Source organism: Prunus persica, chromosome G5 (genome assembly GCF_000346465.2).
Source record: "Prunus persica cultivar Lovell chromosome G5, Prunus_persica_NCBIv2, whole genome shotgun sequence".
NCBI lineage: Eukaryota > Viridiplantae > Streptophyta > Magnoliopsida > Rosales > Rosaceae > Prunus > Prunus persica.
In genome coordinates, this window is record NC_034013.1 from 14,059,603 (window position 1) to 14,081,577 (window position 21,975).

Below are 21,975 nucleotides of genomic sequence, written 5' to 3' on the forward strand. Positions count from 1 at the left end.
AGTGGCTGCGACTGATTGTAGCATCAGTTCTACTTTACTTCCAGATGTTCCTTGCCAATGGCAGAACCATAAAATTTTCAATGGGTGTGTTAACTAAAGTTATTAGCTTAAAATTTAATGATTATTTTTTTGGTACTTACAATTTCTATCGTCTTTCTAGAAATAAAAGTAAACACTAAATCATATAAACCAAGCTAGTTCATAGCTCCATAAACTAATTTTCAATAAGTTTTAACATTAACTAAATAGGGTTTAATACCATAATGGATTGAACATCTAAGACTTTTTACCTAGATTGACCTTAGGTTCCTTGATGATTCATATCATACATGAAAAGTTGTTTTATGTAAAAATATTGACTAAGTATGAAAATGAGTTTTCGGAATAATCATTTTCTCAAGATAATTTTTGATGGCTTTTATTCCTCACACATCAAATAAGAAAACTTGAATTTATTGAATTTTAGTATGAAGTATATGTTGACTTAATGAGCCATCATTTTTAGCATAAATCGTATTTTGCACTAAAACCGATTTTTCATATTTTGATTTAGTAGGAATTTGATTTTCTAGTATTTTTATTTGAATCCAAATGAGAGGTACTTCTTTATTTACATTGTAAACTTAAGTAAATGGATATTTATTTTTATATTACTCCATTTACTTAAATATTGAAAATGAAAATAAAGTAATCTGTACAGTGTAATTGATTGGGCTAATATTAAAAATAAATTAAATATATAGGTTATACACATTTTTTTTCCTTAAAAAACCACCCTAGGCTACAGCCCACTATAGCCCATAGTATGGTTCCGCACTTGTTCCCTGCCCCATTTGTAGTCGCCGGGTAGCAGAAGGGAAGTTGATAACGACGGATGGTCAAATTTACAAGCTGGCCCAGAATTGCAAATGCCATAGGTACTGTATTGTGTGCAAATGTTCTAGCCCTGGATTTGAAACAAATTTGGTATTAAAAAAAATTGTGATCAATGACATGCACTAATAAAGCGTAATATGTGATCAAAGATAGGCTCTCACAGTTAGTCAAGAATCTTTATGTGGAATACAAAGGACGGTAATGAACATTTTCGTGGTGCACATTGCTAATTTATCCAAAGGAAGCTAAAAATTTGCAAAATTTTGAACTTCCCAATTATTCCATTACTTAAAAAAATTGTGCAACAGCAACTTGTTTGATCCTATTCCATAATTATGTACGCACTTAAAAAAAAACACACAATTCAAAGAAGAGTGAACTTACTAGTCTCAAAGGGTGGCCTTTTTCACTCAGTGCACATGAGGGGAACAATGCAGTCTGATTTTTTGGATGGTGATATTTGCAATTAGATATAAACTTACAATCCCCTGTTCTTGAGAAGTAAATGCAAGCAGGTTGCCCAGGTCGTTCTGGGAGTTGTTCAACTTGCTTCTGCTGTGGATGTTGTTCATAGGCGTTAGTTTCAGTTACCGAGTAGTTCATAACATATGGTGGAGGGGTAGGCATGCTACTTTCTGGAAGATATTCTAAAGCCTAAACATGGCACAACCAAAAAAATAAATTGAAATGAAAACCATGCATGCGAAAATGCAAAAGAGATGCCCATGGCAGTTTATGGCAAATGTCATAGCTACGGTATTGTGTGGAAATGCTCTGACGCTGGGATTTGAAACAAAATTTGTGTGATCAATGGCATTGAATAATGAAGCGTAATATGTGATCAAACACAGGCTCTCAGAGTCATAGTTAGTCAAGAATCTTTCTGCTGAGAGAGAGAAAAAAAAAAGACATGTCCACAACTTTCACTACAATCTCTTCCCAAGGTCAAATTTGTGTCAGCAATGAATGTTTTCGTGGCACATTGCTGATTTATCCAAAGGAAAATAACAACTTGCAAAATTTTGAATTGTCCAATTATTCCGCGTTTAAAAAAATAAAGCGCAACAGGTACTTGTTAGATCATATTCCATAATTATGCATTCACTTTAAAAAGCACAATTCAAAGAAGAGTGAACTTACTGGTCCCAAAGGGAGGCCCTTGTCACTCAGGACACTTCAGTGTGATTGTTTGGATACTGATATTTGCAATTAGATCGTTCTGGGAGTTCTTCAACTTGCTTCTGCTGTGGATGTTGTTCATAGGAATTGGTCTCAGTGACTGAGTGATTCATAACAAAGGGTGGAGGTGCAGACATGCTTTTTTCTGGTAGATATTCTGGAGCCTAAACATAGCACAACCAAAACAAATAATTGAAGGGAAAAGCATGCATGCGAAAATGCAATAGAGATGCTCATGGAAGTTGAATATTGCGAATGACATAGCTATGGTATTGTGTGCTAACGTTCTGACACTGGTATTTGAAACAAAGTTAGTACAAAATTTGTGTGATAAATGGTATGATATAATTAAGTGTAATATGTGATTAGGCTCTCATAATTAGTCAAGAATATTTATGTCGAAAGAGACATGTCGGTTTTCTACACCAAAAAAAAAGAAAAAAGAGAGACATATCGACAACTTTCACTACAATCTCTTCCCAGGGTCAAATTTGTATTAGTAATGAATACTTTCGGGGCACATTGCCAATTTATCCAAAGGACGCTAAAAGTTTGCAAATTTTTGAAATTTCCAATGATTCAATCACTTAAAGTATTGTACAGCAGGTACTTGTTTAGATCATATTCCATAATTATGTATTCACTTTAGAAAGCACAATTCAAAGAAGAGTGAATTTACTGTTCTCAAAGGAAGGCCCTTGGCACTCAGTGCACACGAGGGGGACACTGCAGTCTGATTTTTTTGGATGGTGATATTTGCAATTATATTTAAACATACAATCCCCTGTTCTTGAGAACTAAATGCAAACAGGTTGCCCAGGTCGTTGGAGGAGTTTTTCAACTTTCTTCTGCTGTGGAAGTTGTTCAAAGGTGTTGGTTTCAGTCACTGAGTGGTTCATAACATAGGCGAGTTGCAGGCAAGATTCTTTCTGGTAGATATTGTGGAGCCTAAACATTGCACAACCAAAAACATTTGAAGGGAAAACCATGCATGCGAAAATGAAAAAGAGAACAGTAGTACTCCTATTATACTAGTTGAATGCACGCGAGAGAGGGAGAGAGAGAGAGAGAGAGAGAGAGAGGTCATATTACTAGTTTCATGAGAAAAATGAATAAAAAATAACATAGAACAAAAAGGTTAACACAAAAAAGATTTATTTGAAATCTTATCCCTTAAGAAATGTTAATTGGTGTATCAAAGTGATGATAGTTAGTCAAACTGAAGACTATAATATGGGAGTGATGAATAAAAGTACCTGAACCATTCCATTCTGTATTTTAGGAAGGAATCCCTTTGATATGGTGGAATCATCATCTTTTTTAAGAAAAGCTTGAACGTTGACAAAGGGATAGTTTAGCCAAGATTGGGTTCATCCAAAATTTCAACCATTGTCAATAGATACGGGGGTTTAAGTTAAGATCCTTTTAGCTCCGCAAAAGACAAAGCAGTATCTACACCATTTAATTTAAAACCCTAATTCTTTGAGGAGGTGATTTGATCACCACCCTCCTTTGCTACTTCCACCATCAGAACCCTTGCCCCCAAGAGCTTGCTGCTTTGCCCCATGAATTAGTCAGTTTTGCACCTTCTTCAGTTCCTTGTTTTGCCTCACCAGATTGATTCCAACTAGAGGATTGACCCCCGCTTGCAGCACTTGATTGCTTCCAGTCAGATGATTGACCTCCAACAGCAGCACTTGGTTGCTCTCCGGTACCGCCTCCAAATCCTGAACCTGTTCCTTTGTTCCAACCTGAACCCTGGTTGCCCCAGCCCCCAGCTTGTGCGTTTGAGCTCGGTCCCTTGTTCCAGCCGCCGTCTTGATCAGTGTTTCCTTTGACTTCTTTGGCTGCAGTCGATTGTTTCCACCTAGACGATTGGTCCCCATTAGAAGCATCTGATGATTTCCAATTGTTTCCCCAGCTTGTGCCCACTTCATTATGAGAACCTGTTCCCTTGTCCTGAGTGCCAGCAGTATATTTAGCCTCAACTGTCTGATTCCAACCTGATCCCGAACCACCAATTCCTTTAGTCACATCAGACTGGTTCCAACCGGAGCTCTGGCTACTCCATCCGCTAGAGTTCCTACCCTGCCAATCGTTCTTACTGCCACCTCCTTGGTTCCAACTTCCTCCACCTTTGTCCCTTTTCCATCCCTCGCCAGCACCGTCTGCCCCTTTGCTCCAGCCTGATGAGTTATTATCAATAGATTCATTTCTATTGCTCCAACCACCACTTTGATACCTCCCACGGCCTCTTCCTCCGTAGCCTCTACCACCAAACCCTCCTTTGTCTGATCTACCTCTACCACCAAAGCTCCCTCTGTCTCCGCCTCTACCACCAAAACCCCATCTACGTCCAAAACCCCCTCTATCCTCCTCTCTATCACCACCTCTACCTACAAAACCCCGTCCACCTCTAAAACCTCCTCCGTCTGAATTTCCTCTACCTGAACCACCTCTCCAATTCCCACCACTTCGATTATTATTGAAATCCTCAGGTTGGTCTCCATTCACACCATCCATTGATTGACTGCCACCAAAAGAACTTGCCCTCTTCCAACCATTATCTTGATTCCCCACTCCGCCAGACTCATGTCCTGCTGTTACATCAGCTTGTTTACCCCATGAAGACCATCCAGCTTGTTTACTCCAATAAGAATCTCCTGCTGGTTTATTCCAAGCAGAACTGCCATCTTGTTTATTCCAAGTAGAACCTTCACCTTGTTTGTTCCATGTAGGATCTCCATCTTGTTTAGTCCAAGTAGAACCTCCATCTGATTTACCCCAGGAAGCTCTTCTATTGTCATCTACACCACTTGGTTTCTTCCAACTGTCATTCTGATTCTCATTAATAAAAGCAGGTTTTGTCCAGCCACTTGCTTCATCTTTGTTTCCTGCCTCTGATTGGGCCCAAACCCCATCTGCATTACCCCAGCTTCCTATCTGAACATGCGGACTCACCATTGGCACATAAAGCGGAGCATCATTCAATGATCTTGGTGCAGACCATGGTGCTGCTGTTGATGACGATGCACCTTGTAATGATGCGGATCCGCCATTACCACATCCAGATGGGGGTTCAGATTCTCTTGCAGCTGTAGGATCAGGGTGATTAAACCTGCAGTTTGTACCAAACATGCAGGAGGCATTTCGCATATAGAAGGAACAGTCTTTCTCCCCCTGTAACAAGTTAAAATAAATATTCAGGTAGCACACCAATAAAATAAGCAAAGATAAATCATAAATCTTAAACATCATGAATAGATATTCATTCCTCAAAATTTTGCAGATCAAACCTAGAATTCATACCGGTCGAATTGGCAGGCCCAGAAAGTTACATTCTGGAATTGGAGCTACGGAAGGTTCCCCTCTTCCGGGATTTAAACTACAAGCTTTTTCATATTTACGTCCTCCTGACCTGGAATAATCCTGCAACAAGCTCAAGTGTTATACCCCATCATCAAAACACAAAAAACTACTTAATACCAAATATATGAAGTAAAACAAAATCTAGACATGAGGAACAAACAATTGCAGTAAAAACCATAACTTGAGATAGAAAGTTTCTGAGAAATCATAACGAAAATAACCTTGCATTCGGTCTGGCCTGGCTTCTCTGCTGCCAACCCGTCCCTTTCCTTCATCTTGTCCTTGGACACCTTCAATTAATATGATAATCAGTCTCAATCTTCCAACCAGAAACATAAATATGCAAATGCTGAAGGAAAAAGAAGAGAGATATACCTGATTGTTATAAAGCTCATCATGGACGTCTGGGTCGAATTTTCGAATCTTATCAAGCAGGGCAGGGTCGAGTTTCCGAATTTTATCAAGGCGGGCATCAAGTTTCCGAATCTCTTCAAGGATGGCAAGATCGAGATCAGAGAGTTCAGCATTTGGCGGAACGTCGGGATTTGGGAGGCCGATGGGAGCTGTCAACATCACTGCTGATCGTGTTTTTGATGAAGGAAGCTGGGTTGCTGGGTTTGCTTACACCCTGCAGTGCCAGTCACATATCATCACACATCTGATTACCACGGCATTGAATTCGAGTTTGATTCCCTTCCCTTTAGTTTTGGCTTGTGGAAATTGGGCCAGTGTTTTGATTGGTAAAATCAAAGTCACCTGCTTTTTCCTTTTCTCTTTCCGTCCTGAATTTTTCTTCGTCTCGAAGAAAAACTCACGACAGGAAACATTGTGGACTTGAACCTTCTCCTTCAATCACAAACACCAACCTCCTTTATGTGTTATTTGTTTGAGTTGCTTAATTTCACTGACCTATTACCAAAAAAAATTCAAACCCCATTTACCAAGCCCAAAACCAAAGTATGATATCCTTCTTAGTAAAGTTATACCTAATTTGTATTTAAAAGAAAACCCCCTCTCTATCCCTTGTTGGCGGTAGTTTTGGTTTTGGAGGGACTAAAAAGTTATCCATTACAGAAGTGGCCAATTGAAGATACTCGGGAAGTTATCCATTCCATCAAGTTCTCACATCTGAAACTGAAAGGCCTGTGGCAGCTGGGATAAAAAGTTTGATACATTTCCAAGACTAAATAACATAAAAGGAGTTGCATGTCCTTGGTGATGCGAATCCTGTGCTCTAGCATCCATTTCAGTTTTCATGCAAAACTTATTACAGTGGCTGCGACTGATTGTAGCATCAGTTCTACTTCTACTTCCAGATGTTCCCTGCCCCATTTGTAGTCGCCGGGTAGCAGAAGGGAAGTTGATAACGACGGATGGTCAAATTTACAAGCTGGCCCAGAATTGCAAATGCCATAGGTACTGTATTGTGTGCAAATGTTCTAGCCCTGGATTTGAAACAAATTTGGTATTAAAAAAAATTGTGATCAATGACATGCACTAATAAAGCGTAATATGTGATCAAAGATAGGCTCTCATAGTTAGTCAAGAATCTTTATGTTGAATACAAAGGACTGGTAATGAACATTTTCGTGGTGCACATTGCTAATTTATCCAAAGGAAGCTAAAAATTTGCAAAATTTTGAACTTCCCAATTATTCCATTACTTAAAAAAATTGTGCAACAGCAACTTGTTTGATCCTATTCCATAATTATGTATGCACTTAAAAAAAAACACACAATTCAAAGAAGAGTGAACTTACTGGTCTCAAAGGGAGGCCTATGTCACTCAGTGCACATGAGGGGAACAATGCAGTCTGATTTTTTGGATGGTGATATTTGCAATTAGATATAAACTTACAATCCCCTGTTCTTGAGAAGTAAATGCAAGCAGGTTGCCCAGGTCGTTCTGGGAGTTGTTCAACTTGCTTCTGCTGTGGATGTTGTTCATAGGCGTTAGTTTCAGTTACAATCCCCTGTTCTTGAGAAGTAAATGCAAGCAGGTTGCCCAGGTCGTTCTGGGAGTTGTTCAACTTGCTTCTGCTGTGGATGTTGTTCATAGGCGTTAGTTTCAGTTACTGAGTAGTTCATAACATATGGTGGGGGGCAGGCATGCTTCTTTCTGGAAGATATTCTAAAGCCTAAACCTGGCACAACCAAAAAAAAAAAATTGAAATGAAAACCATGCATGCGAAAATGCAAAAGAGATGCCCATGGCAGTTGAATATGGCAAATGTCATAGCTATGGTATTGTGTGCAAATGCTCTGACGCAGGGATTTGAAACAAAACTTGTGTGATCAATGGCATTGAATAATGAAGCGTAATATGTGATCAAACACAGGCTCTCAGAGTCATAGTTAGTCAAGAATCTTTCTGCTGAAAGAGAAAAAAAAAAAAAAAAGACACGTCCACAACTTTCACTACAATCTCTTCCCAAGGTCAAATTTGTGTCAGCAATGAACATTTTCGTGGCACATTGCTGATTTATCCAAAGGAACATAAAAACTTGCAAAATTTTGAGTTGTCCAATTATTCCGTGTTTTTAAAAAAAAAAAATTGCGCAACAGGTACTTGTTAGATCATATTCCATAATTATGCATTCACTTTGAAAAGCACAATTCAAAGAAGAGTGAACTTACTGGTCCCAAAGGGAGGCCCTTGTCACTCAGGACACTGCAGTGTGATTGTTTGGATACTGATATTTGCAATTAGATCGTTCTGGGAGTTCTTCAACTTGCTTCTGCTGTGGATGTTGTTCATAGGAATTGGTCTCAGTGACTGAGTGATTCATAACAAAGGGTGGAGGTGCAGACATGCTTTTTTTTGGTAGATATTCTGGAGCCTAAACATAGCACAACCAAAAAAAATAATTGAAGGGAAAAACATGCATGCGAAAATGCAAAAGAGATGCTCATGGAAGTTGAATATTGTGAATGACATAGCTATGGTATTGTGTGCAAACGTTCTGACACTGGTATTTGAAACAAAGTTAGTACAAAATTTGTGTGATAAATGGCATGATATAATTAAGTGTAATATGCGATCAGGCTCTCATAGTTAGTCAAGAATCTTTATGTCGAAAGAGACATGTTGGTTTTCCTCACCAAAAAAATTAAAAAAAAGAGACATGTCGACAACTTTCACTACAATCTCTTCCCAGGGTCAAATTTGTATTAGTAATGATTACTTTCGTGGTACATTGCCAATTTATCCAAAGGACGCTAAAACTTTGCAAATTTTTGAAATTTCCAATGATTCAATCACTTAAAATATTGTACAGCAGGTACTTGTTAGATCATATTCCATAATTATGTATTCACTTTAGAAAGCACAATTCAAAGAAGAGTGAACTTACTGTTCTCAAAGGAAGGCCATTGGCACTCAGTGCACACGAGGGGGACACTGCAGTCTGATTTTTTTGGATGGTGATATTTGCAATTATATTTAAACATACAATCCCCTGTTCTTGAGAACTAAATGCAAACAGGTTGCCCAGGTCGTTGGAGGAGTTTTTCAACTTTCTTCTGCTGTGGATGTTGTTCAAAGGTGTTGGTTTCAGTCACTGAGTGGTTCATAACATAGGCGAGTTGCAGGCAAGATTCTTTCTGGTAGATATTGTGGAGCCTAAACATTGCACAACCAAAAACATTTGAAGGGAAAACCATGCATGCGAAAATGAAAAAGAGAACAGTAGTACTCCTATTATACTAGTTGAATGCACGCGAGAGAGGGAGAGAGAGAGAGAGAGAGAGAGAGAGAGAGAGAGAGAGAGAGAGAGAGAGAGAGGTCATATTACTAGTTTCATGAGAAAAATGAATAAAAAATAACATAGAACAAAAAGGTTAACACAAAAAAGATTTATTTGAAATCTTATCCCTTAAGAAATGTTAATTGGTGTATCAAAGTGAGGATAGTTAGTCAAACTGAAGACTATAATACGGGAGTGATGAATAAAAGTACCTGAACCATTCCATTCTGTATTTTAGGAAGGAATCCCTTTGATATGGTGGAATCATCATCTTTTTTAAGAAAAGCTTGAACGTTGACAAAGGGATAGTTAAGCCAAGATTGGGGTTCATCCAAAATTTCAACCATTGTCAATAGATACGGGGGTTTAAGTTAAGATCCTTCTAGCTCTGTAAAAGACAAAGCAGTATCTACACCATTTAAGTTAAAACCCTAATTCTTTGAGGAGGTGATTTGATCACCACCCTCCTTTGCTACTTTCACCATCAGAACACTTGCCCCAAGAGCTTGCTACTGCTGCTTTGCCCCATGAATTAGTCGGTTTTGCACCTTCATCAGTTCCTTGTGCCTCACCAGATTGATTCCAACTAGAGGATTGACCCCTGCTTGCAGCACTTGATTGCTTCCAGTCAGATGATTGACCTCCAACAGCAGCACTTGGTTGCTCTCCGGTACCGCCTCCAAATCCTGAACCTGTTCCTTTGTTCCAACCTGAACCCTGGTTGCCCCAGCCCCCAGCTTGTGCGTTTGAGCTCGGTCCCTTGTTCCAGCCGCCGTCTTGATCAGTGTTTCCTTTGAATTCTTTGGCTGCAGTCGATTGTTTCCACCTAGACGATTGGTCCCCATTAGAAGCATCTGATGATTTCCAATTGTTTCCCCAGCTTGTGCCCACTTCATTATGAGAACCTGTTCCCTTGTCCTGAGTGCCAGCAGTATATTTAGCCTCCACTGTCTGATTCCAACCTGATCCCGAACCACCAATTTCTTTAGTCACATCAGACTGGTTCCAACCGGAGCTCTGGTTACTCCATCCGCTAGAGTTCCTACCCTGCCAATCGTTCTTACTGCCATGGTTCCAACTTCCTCCGCCTTTGTCCCTTCTCCATCCCTCGCCAGCACCGTCTGCCCCTTTGCTCCAGCCTGATGAGTTATTATCAATAGATTCATTTCTATTGCTGCAACCACCACTTTGATACCTCCCACGGCCTCTTCCTCCATAGCCTCTACCACCAAACCCTCCTTTGTCTGATCTACCTCTACCACCAAAGCTCCCTCTGTCTCCACCTCTACCACCAAAACCCCATCTACGTCCAAAACCCCCTCTATCCTCCTCTCTATCACCACCTCTACCTACAAAACCCCGTCCACCTCTAAAACCTCCTCTGTCTGAATTTCCTCTACCTGAACCACCTCTCCAATTCCCACCACTTCGATTATTATTGAAATCCTCAGGTTGGTCTCCATTCACACCATCTATTGATTGACTGCCACCAAAAGAACTTGCCCTCTTCCAACCATTATCTTGATTCCCCACTCTGCCAGACTCATGTCCTGCTGTTACATCAGCTTGTTTACCCCATGAAGACCATCCAGCTTGTTTACTCCAATAAGAATCTCCTGCTGGTTTATTCCAAGCAGAACTGCCATCTTGTTTATTCCAAGTAGAACCTTCACCTTGTTTATTCCATGTAGGATCTCCATCTTGTTTAGTCCAAGTAGAACCTCCATCTGCTTTACCCCAGGAAGCTCTTTTATTGTCATCTACACCACTTGGTTTATTCCAACTGTCATTCTGATTCTCATTAATAAAAGCAGGTTTTGTCCAGCCACTTGCTTCATCTTTGTTTCCTAACTCCGATTGGGCCCAAACCCCATCTGCATTACCCCAGCTTCCTATCTGAACATGCGGACTCACCATTGGCACATAAAGCGGAACATCATTCAATGATCTTGGTGCAGACCATGGTGCTGCTGTTGATGACGATGCACCTTGTAATGCTGGAGATCTGCCATTACCATATCCAGATGGGGGTTCAGATTCTCTTGCTGCTGTGGGATCAGGGTGATTAAACCTGCAGTTTGTACCAAACATGCAGGAGGCATTTCGCATATAGAAGGAACAGTCTTTCTCCCCCTGTAACAAGTTAAAATAAATATTCAGGTAGCACACCAATAAAATAAGCAAAGATAAATCATAAATCTTAAACATCATGAATAGATATTCATTCCTCAAAATTTTGCAGATCAAACCTAGAATTCATACCGGCCGAATTGGCAGGCCCAGAAAGTTACATTCTAGAATTGGAGCTACAGAAGGTTCCCCTCTTCCGGGATTTAAACTACAAGCTTTTTCATATTTACGTCCTCCTGACCTGGAATAATCCTGCAACAAGCTCAAGTTTTATACCCCATCATCAAAACACAAAAAACTGAGATACTACTTAATACCAAATATATGAAGTAAAACAAAATCTAGACATGAGGAACAAACAAATTGCAGTAAAAACCATAACTTGAGATAGAAAGTTTCTGAGAAATCATAACGAAAATAACCTTGCATTCTGTCTGGCCTGGCTTCTCTGCTGCCAACCCTTCCCTTTCCTTCATCTTGTCTTTGGACACCTTCAATTAATATGATAAAAAGTCTCAATCTTCCAACCATAAACATACATATGCAAATGCTGAAGGAAAAAGAAGAGAGATATACCTGATTGTTTTTTCTGTTTTTCCTTGCTGTTTTTCCTTCTCCAGCTCCAGGCCTCACTGGGTAATGCTGGCTTCTGCTTCTTTCTTCATCAACAACCTTCTTCTCCACCTCACCCCCATTCTCATTCTTATTTTCTCCTCCTCCTCCTTCCGTCTCTTCGTTTCCATTTTCGTTTTGTTTTGCAGTTTCGCGCCCACTACAAGTACTCCTGTCCGCCTCTTCTTCACCTTCCTTGTTGTCTTTCAAACAGGATTGAAGTATCTTGCCAATGATGGCAGGATCGAGTTTCCGAAACTCATGGAGGACGGCGGGGTCGATTTTCCGAAACTCATCAAGGAGGGCGGGGTCCTTGAGAATCTTATCAAGGAGGGCGGGGCCGAGTTTCCGAATCTCTTCAAGGATGGCAAGATCAAGATCAGACAGTTCCGGAGGGTTTTGGGGAACCCTGATGACTTCAGCTCTCAAATACTTATAAAATCTGTAAAGCACTGGGGCTGCCGCTGCTGCTGCTGGTAGTAGGAGACGTGCGGATGGCAACATCACCGGTGCCTGCTTGTGCTGATCGTACTTTGAGAATTAATTATCAGTGATGGATGAAGTGAAGCTGGGTTTGTTTGCTGTCAACTTAGCATGGCAACTACCAACTACCAACTCACTCATCTGAATGTGATCACAGGAGTTTGAGGAGCTGCATGCAACTCAATCGGATTTCAGTTTTGACTTGTGGTGGTGGAAATTGGGTCTACTACTGTTTTCAACGAGAAGCAGAAGCACTAGCGGAAGCGGAAGCTGGGATTTTTGGGTTGCTTTTCAGTTTCAAAGCTGCTTTTGGAAAAGTGGAGGCTCTCTCCCATGATACCCGTTTACAAAATTTCAACAGGAACAGAGCTTGTGCAAGAAACATAGGAATCCAACTTATTTCAAGGGAGAGTAGTCTGAATTTAGAGCCGTTTGATAACTATTTTTATTTTTATTTTTATTTTTTGTGCTAGAATATAGAGGAAAAAGAAGAAGAATTGGAAGTGAGAATGAAAATGAAGATGGGATTAAGAGGGAGAGTAGTAACACAAGTGAAAACAAAAACTAAAAACTGAAATCTATTTCAAATTGTTTTCACTTTCAAGATTTTGTTTCCACTTTTGTTAGTCCTCTCTCTCATCCTCTCTCTCAATATCATCCTCACTCCCATTTTCCTCTATAATCTAGCACAGAAAATGAAAACTAAAAACTAAAATTGAAATAGTTATCAAACGGGCCCTTGAGAGGATATTACCAATTAAACTTGTATTCTCTGGTAAAATGACATCAATAAGAAATAATTTACACGTCCCGTTTCCATAGAGTTCTCACATCTAACAAGATTGCGGCATCTGGGTGGAAAAGTTTGATACATTTCTAAGATTAAATTAACAGAACAAAAAGATTGCATGTGCTTGGTGATGGCGAATCCTGCGCAAAACTTATCACACAGGCTGCGGCTGACTTGTAGCATCAGTATCACTTCCAGCCCCATTTGTTGTCGCCGAGTCACTGAAAGAATGTTGATGATCAGGACCAGATGTAGTTGAAGATGTTATATTTAACGGATGGTCAAATTTACAAGCTGGCCCAAATTTGCAAATGCCCATGGCGAATGTAATGTGTGCAAATGTTCTGATCCTGGATTTTGAAAAACAAATTTAGGATCATCAATGACATGCAATCATGAAGCATGCTATGTGATCAAACTGAGGTTCTTGTACAGATGAGGGGAGAGGTACAGCTGGTCAAGAATCTTTATGATTCAAGAGCAGCAAATATCCTTTCAATAGCATTTTCATCTGTTTTTCCCATGTGTCACAAAGTGAAAAATCCTTTCTAAAATCATATTCCAAATTTATGAACTGATTACAAAAAGCACGGTCGAGAGAAGAGTGAACTTACTGGTCTCAAAGGGTGCATGAGGGGAATACTGCAGTCTGAGTTTTCGGATGGTGATACTTGCAGTTGGATTTAAACTTACAATCACCCGTTCTTAAGAAATAACTGCAAACAGGTTGGCCAGGTCTTTCTGGGAATTCTTCAGCTTGCTGCTGCTGTAGGTATTGTTTATAGACGTTGGTCCCAGTCATTGAGTTGTTCACAAGATAAGGTTGACGTGCGGGCATGCTTCTTTCTTGTAGATATGCTGGAGCCTAAACATGCAAAAGTAAAACAACAGGAAATGCCAATTAACAATAGGAATCCCAAAAACTAATAGGGATGCCAATTAACATGTTCTGAAGGCACAGATGTCAACAACTAAACAAATTACTAGTGCAGACAGCAATTTGTTCAAAGTATTGTCAATTTTCACAAACTTATAGCATCCGTGCATCGGAATATTATTAGTTTTCTGAGCCAGAAATGAATGAAAAAGAACATGGCCAGAAAAAACAAAGTTAACATACAAATAGATCTTGCTTTCTTATACAAAATTTGTAACAAATTTATGGCCCTGGGAATATTGTGTGCAAATGTTATGGCCCTGGGATTTGAAACAAATTTAGTACAAAATTTGTGAGACCAATGGCATGAACAAGAACCTAATATGTTGGGGTGGCGGCAGTGGTGACGGTGGTGGTGGTGGCGGTGGCGGTGGCGGTGGCACTGGGAGATGGTTGTGGCGCTGGGGTGAAGGTGATAGTGGCATTGAGGGTGGTTGCGGTGGTGGCGATAGTGGTCGCATTGGGGGCAGCTGTGGTGGTGATAGACATGACAAGATGGTGGTAATAAAGGCGGTGAAATTGTATCTTGACTATCAAAATCTTCGAGGGGGAGCAAAGATTTTTCATGGCCTAAAATTAGTCTAGAATCAATCGAAATCCACCACTTTTTGTATTTTCTTTCAAATCAATGAGTTTTTTAATACACCCAAACTTTTATGGAGTCTTTTAAAATCTAATACATCCAAATTTGGATGGAATTTTAAAAGTTTGGATTGAGTACACCCATAATTTTATAGACTTCTACCACCTGAACTTTTAAACTTCTTTAAAATATTTTAAAATCTCATTTGAATACAATCCCCCGTTCTGGAGAAGTAAATGCAAACAGGTTGCCCAGGTCGTTCTGGGAGTTCTTCAACTTGCTTCTGCTGTGGATGTTGTTCGTACGCGTTGGTTCCAGTGACTGAGTGGTTCATAACATATGGGTGGATGTGTAGGCATGCTTCTTTCTGGAAGATATTCTAGAGCCTAAACATGGCAGAACCAAAAAAAACCGAAGGTAAAAGCATGTATGCGAAAATGCAAAAGAGAACAGTAGTAGTTCTATTACTAGTTGAATGCACGGGCGAGAGAGAGAGAGAGAGAGAGAGAGGTCATATTAGTTTCATGAGAAAAATGAATAAAAATAACATAGGACAAAAAGGTTAAGACAAAAAAGATTTTATTTGAAATCTTATCCCTTAAAAAATGTTAATTGGTGTATCGAAGTTATGACAGTTACTCAAACTGAAGACTACAACATGAGAGTGAAGAAAAAAAAGTACCTGATAACCATTCCATTCCGTATTTTGGGAAGGAATCCCTTGAGATGGCGGAATCACCATTGGCACATAAAGCGGAGCATCATTCAATGATCTTGGTGCAGAGCATGGTGATGACAACGCACCTTGTAATGATGCGGGTCCACCATTACCATATCCAGATGGGGGGTCAGATTCTCTTGCAGCTGTAGGATCAGGGTGATTAAACCTGCAGTTTGTACCAAACATGCAGGAGGCATTTCGCATATAGAAGGAACAGTCTTTCTCCCCCTGTAACAAGTTGAAATAAATATTCAGGTTACAGACCAATAAAATAAGCAAAGATAAAGCCATAAATCTTAAACATCATGAAGAGATATTCATTCCTCAAAATTTTGCAGATCAAACCTAGAATTTATACCGGCCGAATTGGGAGGCCCAGAAAGTTACATTCTAGAATTGGAGCTACAGAATGTTCCCCTCTTCTGGGATTGAAACTACAAGCCTTTTCATATTTACATCCTCCTGACTTGGAATAATCCTGCAACAAGCTCAAGTGTCATAACATCATGAAACTGCTACTAGTCCACCATGTGCATTGCACAGATTTCAATATAAGGTACAATGGGAAAGAATTGTCATTGACATCTAAAAACATAATTGTAATCACTGTATAAAAAGGAATAGATGATTGTCATGAAACAGCAAACATTTGTCGTAAAAACACATCCAATAATAAATTAACTAACTAGTTATTATATGTTCTTCAAAACAGATGACTCACCTTCCCAAACAATATGAACAAATATGTTCAAGACCTAATGATTCTATACTTATAAAAAAGATAAAAAGGTGTTAGGTTATTTATTCAATTATGCATGCTAACCAACTTACTTTCAGATAACCAAACCCAGAAACCCCCTCATCAAAACACAAAAAAAACTGAGATACTACTTAATACCAAATATATGAAGTAAAACAAAATCTAGACATGAGGAACAAACAATTGCAGTAAAAACCATAACTTCAGATAGAAAGTTTCTGAGAATCATAACGAAAATAACCTTGGATTCTGTCTGGCCTGGCTTCTCTGCTGCCAACCCTTCCCTTTCCTTCATCTTGTCCTTAGACACCTTCAATTAATATGATAAATTTCAAAACACCAACAAACAGAAAGTGAGCATTGACAACAGAAATATTTCCTGCAATCATATTAGGCCGAAACATCAACGTTTCAAACACCAAGGGAGACCCAAAGCCCCCATTTCTCTGGCACAAGCACAACAAATTTCACCACAAAGATGCATGTAAAGAAAAAAGCCAGTTTGACCAAAAGAAAAAAGAACAACAAAGCCAGTTTCAGGCTTTTAGCTTTGAATCACCGCAAAAATCTCTTCTACGGCAATATCATTTTAAGCAAATATGAAGGTGGTGCGTCCCTTCATTTCGAGTCAATTCCGCTGATAAAAATCATCATCACAGCATAATATACTAACCGATAAATACATTATAGCAAATGCACACATACATATTATACACTAACGACTAAACCAATAAACTATAGAAACACAGGCATGGCTTCTCAGCTGAAATAATGATAACTGAGGCCGGGCAAACATAAAAAGTCTCAATCTTTCACCACAAACATACATATGCAAATGATGATGAAGGAAAAAGAAGGGAGGTATACCTTATTGGTTTTCCTTCCACGAGGGTGATTAAACTTGCAATTGGAGCCAAACTTACAAGTCCCGGTCTTTAGATGAAAAGAACAATCTCCAGCTTCAGGCCTCACTGGGTAATGATGCCTTCTGCTTTTTTCCTCATTAACAACCCTCTTCTCCACCTCACCACCATTCTCATTCTTATTTTCTCCTCCTCCTCCACCGCTCTCTTCGCTCTGTGTCTCGTTTCCATTTTCATTTCCGTTTCCTTCTTCATTTTCGCGCCCACTACAATTCCTCTCGGCCTCTTCTTTACCTTCCACCTTTTCCTTCACACACAATTTATGAATCAGATCAATGATGGCAGGATCGAGTTTCCGAATCACATCAAGGGCAGCAGGGTCGAATTTCTGCTTCTCATCGAGGGCGGCAGGGTCGAATTTCCGAAACTCATCCAGGAATTTCCGAAACTCATCGAGGACGGCAGGGTCGAATTTCCGAATCTCTTCAAGGATGGCAGGATCGACATGGGACGGTTGGCGAGAAACGACGTCGTCGTTATCGGGATTTAGGGGAACCGCGATGTCTTCAGAGAGCTCTGTTACCCTTCCAGATCTCAGATACTTGTAAAGTACGTAAAGCACTGACACTGAGACTGGAAATAGGAGGCGTGCGGCTGGCAACATCCTGATCGTGTTTTTGAGAATGAATCAATGGTGATGCATGAAACTGGGTTGCTGGTTTGCTACCCGGTATATTATGGTTGCACCCAGCAGTGCCAGTCATGCATCCTCACTCATCTATCTCACCACCAGTAGGGCATTGAGTTTTTGAGCTGCCTGCAACTCAATCAAATTTGGGTTTGCTTTCTTGCTTCCCTTCCTTTACAGTTCTGGCTTGTGGAAATTGGGTCTGCGAGTGTTTTGATTGGTAAAGTCAAAGTCATCTGCTTTTTTCCTATGCGAAGCAGAAGCAGAAGCAGGTAATGTTTGCGTTGCTTTTCAGATGTAAAGATGCTTATGAAAAAGTGGAGATTCTCCCATGATAATGCCCTTGTTTGGTTTTTGCAATTTACATTGTTTATCCATGTATTAACTGTTCTTGTTTTTTGCTTTTCATGCTTAAAGGACATTTCAACTCTCCCAGTGACCAGTCCCACCAATAGGAGAAACACTTGAATGAACGGGCTTGATAACCTTTCCATTTCGCTTACCGTGATTGGGAGAATAACACCATTTCCACTTAGCATATTGTGGTTAGCTGGAATAGCAAAACAGTGATACCCCAATTTCACACAAGTTTTTCTGCACCAAACAGGAACAGAGCTTGTGGAAAATTCCCATCTTATTTCTAGGGAGTCTCAGTCTACTCCCTCTCTCTCTCTTCATTTGTTGCCATATCTTCCTCCGATGCCTTGACCCACATGTTTAGGAAAGTTCATACTTGGCAGGTTTTGTGAACATGGTTTTGTCTTTTTTATTGGTGAGATTATTTACACATTTAATCAATGTTAAATGCAAGACGATAGCCAATGCATAAAATAAAACGTCTCCACAAGTTTGATTCATTAACACGTAGCAAATTAAAGATACTTTTGGAATGATGACATCAAACGCAAATTTGAGAAATTGAGGGAATAATTCGCAATTAAACTTGTATTTTCTGGTAAAGTGACATAAATAAGAAACAATTTACACGTCCCGTTTCCATTAACACGATTGCAGCATGTGGATGGGGTGGGTGGAAAAGTTCGATAGCACTGTTTTATAAACTAAAACAAGAAAAAGATTGCATGTTGCGAATCCTGCGCAAAAATTATTACACAGGCTGCGGATGACTTATAGCATCAGTTCCACTTCTGCTCCCAGCTGTTCCAGCCCCATTCGTAGTCGCCGAGTCACTGAAAGGAAGTTGATGATCAGGACCAGATGTAGTTGAAGATGTTATATTTAACGGATGGTCAAATTTACACACTGGCCCAAATTTGCAAATGCCATAGCGACTGTAATGTGTGCAAATGTTCTGATCCTGGATTTTGAAAAACAAATTTAGGAGTGATCAATGGCATGCAATCATGAAAGAGGTACAGCTAGTCAAGAATCTTTATGATTCAGGAGAAAAACCTTTCAATAGCATTTCATCTGTTTTTCATCCATGTATCAACAAAGTGAAAAAAACCCTTTCTAAGATCATATTCTAATATTATGAACTGATTGCAAAACGCATGGTCAAAAGAAGGGTGAACTTACCGGTCTCAAAGGGAGGCCCTTGTCACTAAGCGCACATTGGGGGGATACTGCAGTCTGAGTTTTCGGATGGTGATATTTGCAGTTAGATTTAAACTTACAATCACCGGTTCTTAAGAAATAACTGCAAAAAGGTTGGCCAGGTCTTTCCGGGAATTCTTCAGCTTGCTGGTGCTGTGGGTATTGTTTATAGATGTTGGTTTCAGTCATTGAGTTGTTCATAAGATATGGTTGACGTGCGGGCATGCTTCTTTCTGGTAGATATGCTGGGGCCTGAACATGCAAAAAATAAAACAATGCCAATTAACAAGTTCTGAATGCAGAGATGTCAACAATTAAACAAATTTATAGCATCCGTTCATGGGCATATTATTAGTTTTCTGAGACAGAAATGAATGAAAAAGAACATGGAAAAAAAAAAGTTAACATACAAAAAGATCTTGCTTTCTAATACCTGAAAACTGTTAATTGGTATATCAAAGTGATGAAAATGTACCTGATAACCATTCCATTCTGTATTTTGGGAAGGAACCCCTTGAGATGGTGGAATCATCATTGGCATGTAAGGTGGAGTCTCATTCAATGATCTTGGTGCAGACCACGGGGCTACTGTTGATTGTGGCGCACCTTGCAAGGATGCAGGGCCACCATTACCAAATGCGGACGCTGGATCAGATCCTCCGGCAGCTGTAGGATCAGGGTGGTTAAACCTGCAGTTCGATGCATACTTGCAGGATCCGTTTCGCATATAGTAGGGACACTCTCTCTCCCCCTGTAACAAGTTAAAGTAAATATTCATAGTAACTGGCTGAGATGTGATAATAGCTCCAACAAACAAAGAGGATAAGCAAAGATAAAATCATAATTCATAAAAATCATGAATAGATATTCACTTTTAAAATTTTGTGGATTAAATCTGTAATTTATACCAGTCGAATTGGCAGACCCAGAAAGTTTAGTTCTACAACTGGAGCTACAGAAGGTTTCCCTTTGCTGTGGCTGTATCTACAAGCTTTTCCATACTTACATCCGCCTGACCTCAAGTAATACTGCAACAAGCTCAAGTGTTATAACATCATGAAACTGTTACTAGTCCACCATTTGAAGATAAGGTAAAAAGGAAAGTATTGTCATTGACATCTGAAACATAAATGCAATTACTATATGAATAGGAATAAGCGACTGTCATAAAAAAAAAAAAAAACATACAATTTTCATGAAAGAATATCCACTAGAAACTAGCTAACTAGTTACTTACTATATAGGTTGGTCAAAGCAGATGACTCACCGTCCCATATATATGGACAAATAAAGTTCAAGACGTAGGGATTCTGTATTCCGCCACAAGATAAAAGATTTTAGATTATTTATTTGGTTATGCATGCCGGCCCAACTTTCAGATAACCCAAACTCAGAAACACCATCACCATAACACTGAATACTAAGAAAATAGATACCAAATACATGTACTAAAGCAAAAACGATTTCAGACATGTTCAATTACAGCGAAAACCATAAGAGTTCCTTAATATCACAACACTAATAACCTTGCATTCTGTCTGGCCTGTCTTATCTCCAAACTCTTCCCTTTCCTTCACCTTGTCCTTAGACCCCTTCAATATGACAAAAAACAAAACACCAACAGAGTGAGAAAACATAGTAGAGATATTCCAGTCATAAAAGGCTAGAAACATTAACATTTCAACACTAAGCCACCGAAAAGTCGCTATTTGTTTGACACAATAATTTCACCAACAAGATGTTTGTTTTCAGCTACAACCATAAGGAAGAGGCAATAAAATGCAAACACAACATGGCTTTGCGGCAGCAGTTGAGCTGAAAATAACTGAAGCTGGGCAAACATAAACAAAGGGTTCCAATCTTTCAACCATACATATGCATATGCTAAAGGCGAAAGAGAAGAGCTATACCTTCCTTTTAACAGGGTGATTAAACTTGCAATTGGACCCAAACTTACAAGACCCGGTCTTCAGATAATAAGAACAGTCTTCAGCTTCAGGCCTCACTGGGTACTGATATCTTCTTCTACTTTCCTCGGCCTTCTTCTCTGCATCACCACCATCCTCACTCTGGTTTTCTCCTCCATCGCTTTGTTCACTCTGCCTCTCACTTTCATTTTCGTTTTCGTTTTCATTTTCAGTTTCTCGCCCATTAGAACTCTTCTTCTCTACATCCTCTTCTTCTTCTTCTTCTTTGGCATCCTCCTTCTCTTTCAAATCCAGTTTCTGAAACTCATCAAGGTGATCCTCCCCCTCCTCCTCCTCCTCCTTCTCCTTCAAATCCAGCTTCTGAAGCTCATCAAGGACCGCATGATCGAAATCAGACGGTGCGGGATCGGGATCGGAGGAAGAAGGCAGAAACACTAGTTCGGAATGGCTGGGTTGGTGGTGCTCATCGATGTGGTGGTTGTTGTTGGCATCGAGATTTGGGGGAACAGAGATAGCTTCAGAGACTTCCATTCTCCCTCCACATTTCAAAACCCTAACTCTCAGAAAAATAAGACGAAAATGAACTGACTCTGTTTGACACAGAGAGAGAGAGAGAGAGAGGGGTTGGTTGGTGTGTAAAAAACGCTTTTGGGAGATTTGTTGAATTTTTGGCGAATAAAACGCTTTTGGAGTTTTGAGCTTTTTTGGGGGATAGACAAACAACGCAATGAATGGCACGTTATTGTTAAATCT

At 39.7% G+C, this 21,975-nt stretch overlaps 2 protein-coding genes and 1 pseudogene across 16 annotated transcripts; all 3 read right to left on the reverse strand.

Annotated features, from left to right (window-relative positions):
• On the reverse strand, window positions 929-13,017 carry LOC18778055 (protein RNA-directed DNA methylation 3). Of its 13 annotated transcripts, XM_020564009.1 has the most exons (11): window positions 9,383-9,627; window positions 8,778-9,046; window positions 8,062-8,264; window positions 7,185-7,568; window positions 5,800-6,869; window positions 5,646-5,714; window positions 5,365-5,484; window positions 3,312-5,235; window positions 2,017-2,219; window positions 1,261-1,431; window positions 929-946 (listed from the first exon to the last, which is right to left on the reverse strand). In XM_020564009.1, the coding sequence occupies exons 5-8, from the start codon at window positions 5,995-5,997 to the stop codon at window positions 3,583-3,585; spliced, it is 2,040 nt and encodes a 679-aa protein (XP_020419598.1). In that variant the 5' UTR covers window positions 5,998-6,869; window positions 7,185-7,568; window positions 8,062-8,264; window positions 8,778-9,046; window positions 9,383-9,627; the 3' UTR covers window positions 929-946; window positions 1,261-1,431; window positions 2,017-2,219; window positions 3,312-3,582. The 13 variants fall into 13 exon arrangements, with proteins under 13 accessions (XP_020419598.1, XP_020419599.1, XP_020419588.1 ...); XM_020564010.1 differs by lacking the exon at window positions 9,383-9,627 and having other exon boundaries at window positions 8,778-9,157; XM_020563999.1 differs by lacking the exons at window positions 5,365-5,484; window positions 5,646-5,714; window positions 5,800-6,869; ... (2 more) ...; window positions 8,778-9,046; window positions 9,383-9,627 and adding exons at window positions 2,735-3,003; window positions 10,538-11,303; window positions 11,433-11,552; window positions 11,723-11,791; window positions 11,877-13,017 and having other exon boundaries at window positions 3,312-4,511.
• Window positions 13,144-18,113, reverse strand: LOC18777892 (annotated as a pseudogene). The gene is made up of 6 exons (XR_002271703.1): window positions 17,054-18,113; window positions 16,428-16,496; window positions 15,785-15,904; window positions 15,388-15,654; window positions 13,800-14,050; window positions 13,144-13,535 (listed from the first exon to the last, which is right to left on the reverse strand). The product of XR_002271703.1 is annotated as a zinc finger CCCH domain-containing protein 43 (transcript).
• On the reverse strand, window positions 18,647-21,904 carry LOC18776934 (zinc finger CCCH domain-containing protein 43). Of its 2 annotated transcripts, none has more exons than XM_020564011.1 (6): window positions 21,205-21,904; window positions 20,821-20,886; window positions 20,203-20,322; window positions 19,770-20,045; window positions 19,277-19,546; window positions 18,647-18,927 (listed from the first exon to the last, which is right to left on the reverse strand). In XM_020564011.1, exons 1-6 carry the CDS (start codon window positions 21,751-21,753, stop codon window positions 18,925-18,927), a joined length of 1,284 nt encoding a protein of 427 aa, XP_020419600.1. In that variant the 5' UTR covers window positions 21,754-21,904; the 3' UTR covers window positions 18,647-18,924. The 2 variants fall into 2 exon arrangements, with proteins under 2 accessions (XP_020419600.1, XP_007209937.1); XM_007209875.2 differs by having other exon boundaries at window positions 18,647-19,055; window positions 21,205-21,903.

Bases quoted from the DNA above. Each gene is read 5' to 3' on its own strand.
- LOC18776934 (XM_007209875.2), bottom strand. From the start codon at position 21,753: ATGGAAGTCTCTGAAGCTATCTCTGTTCCCCCAAATCTCGATGCCAAC. The intron at 20,046-20,202 runs GTATAAATTACA...AACTTGTTACAG, and splicing joins TGGGTCTGCCAATTCGACTG to GGGGAGAGAGAGTGTCCCTA. The intron at 19,056-19,276 runs GTAAGTTCACCC...TTCAAAATCCAG, and splicing joins AGGGCCTCCCTTTGAGACCG to GATCAGAACATTTGCACACA.
- LOC18778055 (XM_020564002.1), bottom strand. From the start codon at position 12,416: ATGTTGCCATCCGCACGTCTCCTACTACCAGCAGCAGCAGCGGCAGCC. The intron at 11,792-11,876 runs GTATATCTCTCT...TATTAATTGAAG, and splicing joins AAAACAGAAAAAACAATCAG to GTGTCCAAAGACAAGATGAA. The intron at 4,512-10,537 runs GTGGACGGGGTT...GGAATTGGAGAG, and splicing joins AGACAGAGGAGGTTTTAGAG to GTGGTTCAGGTAGAGGAAAT.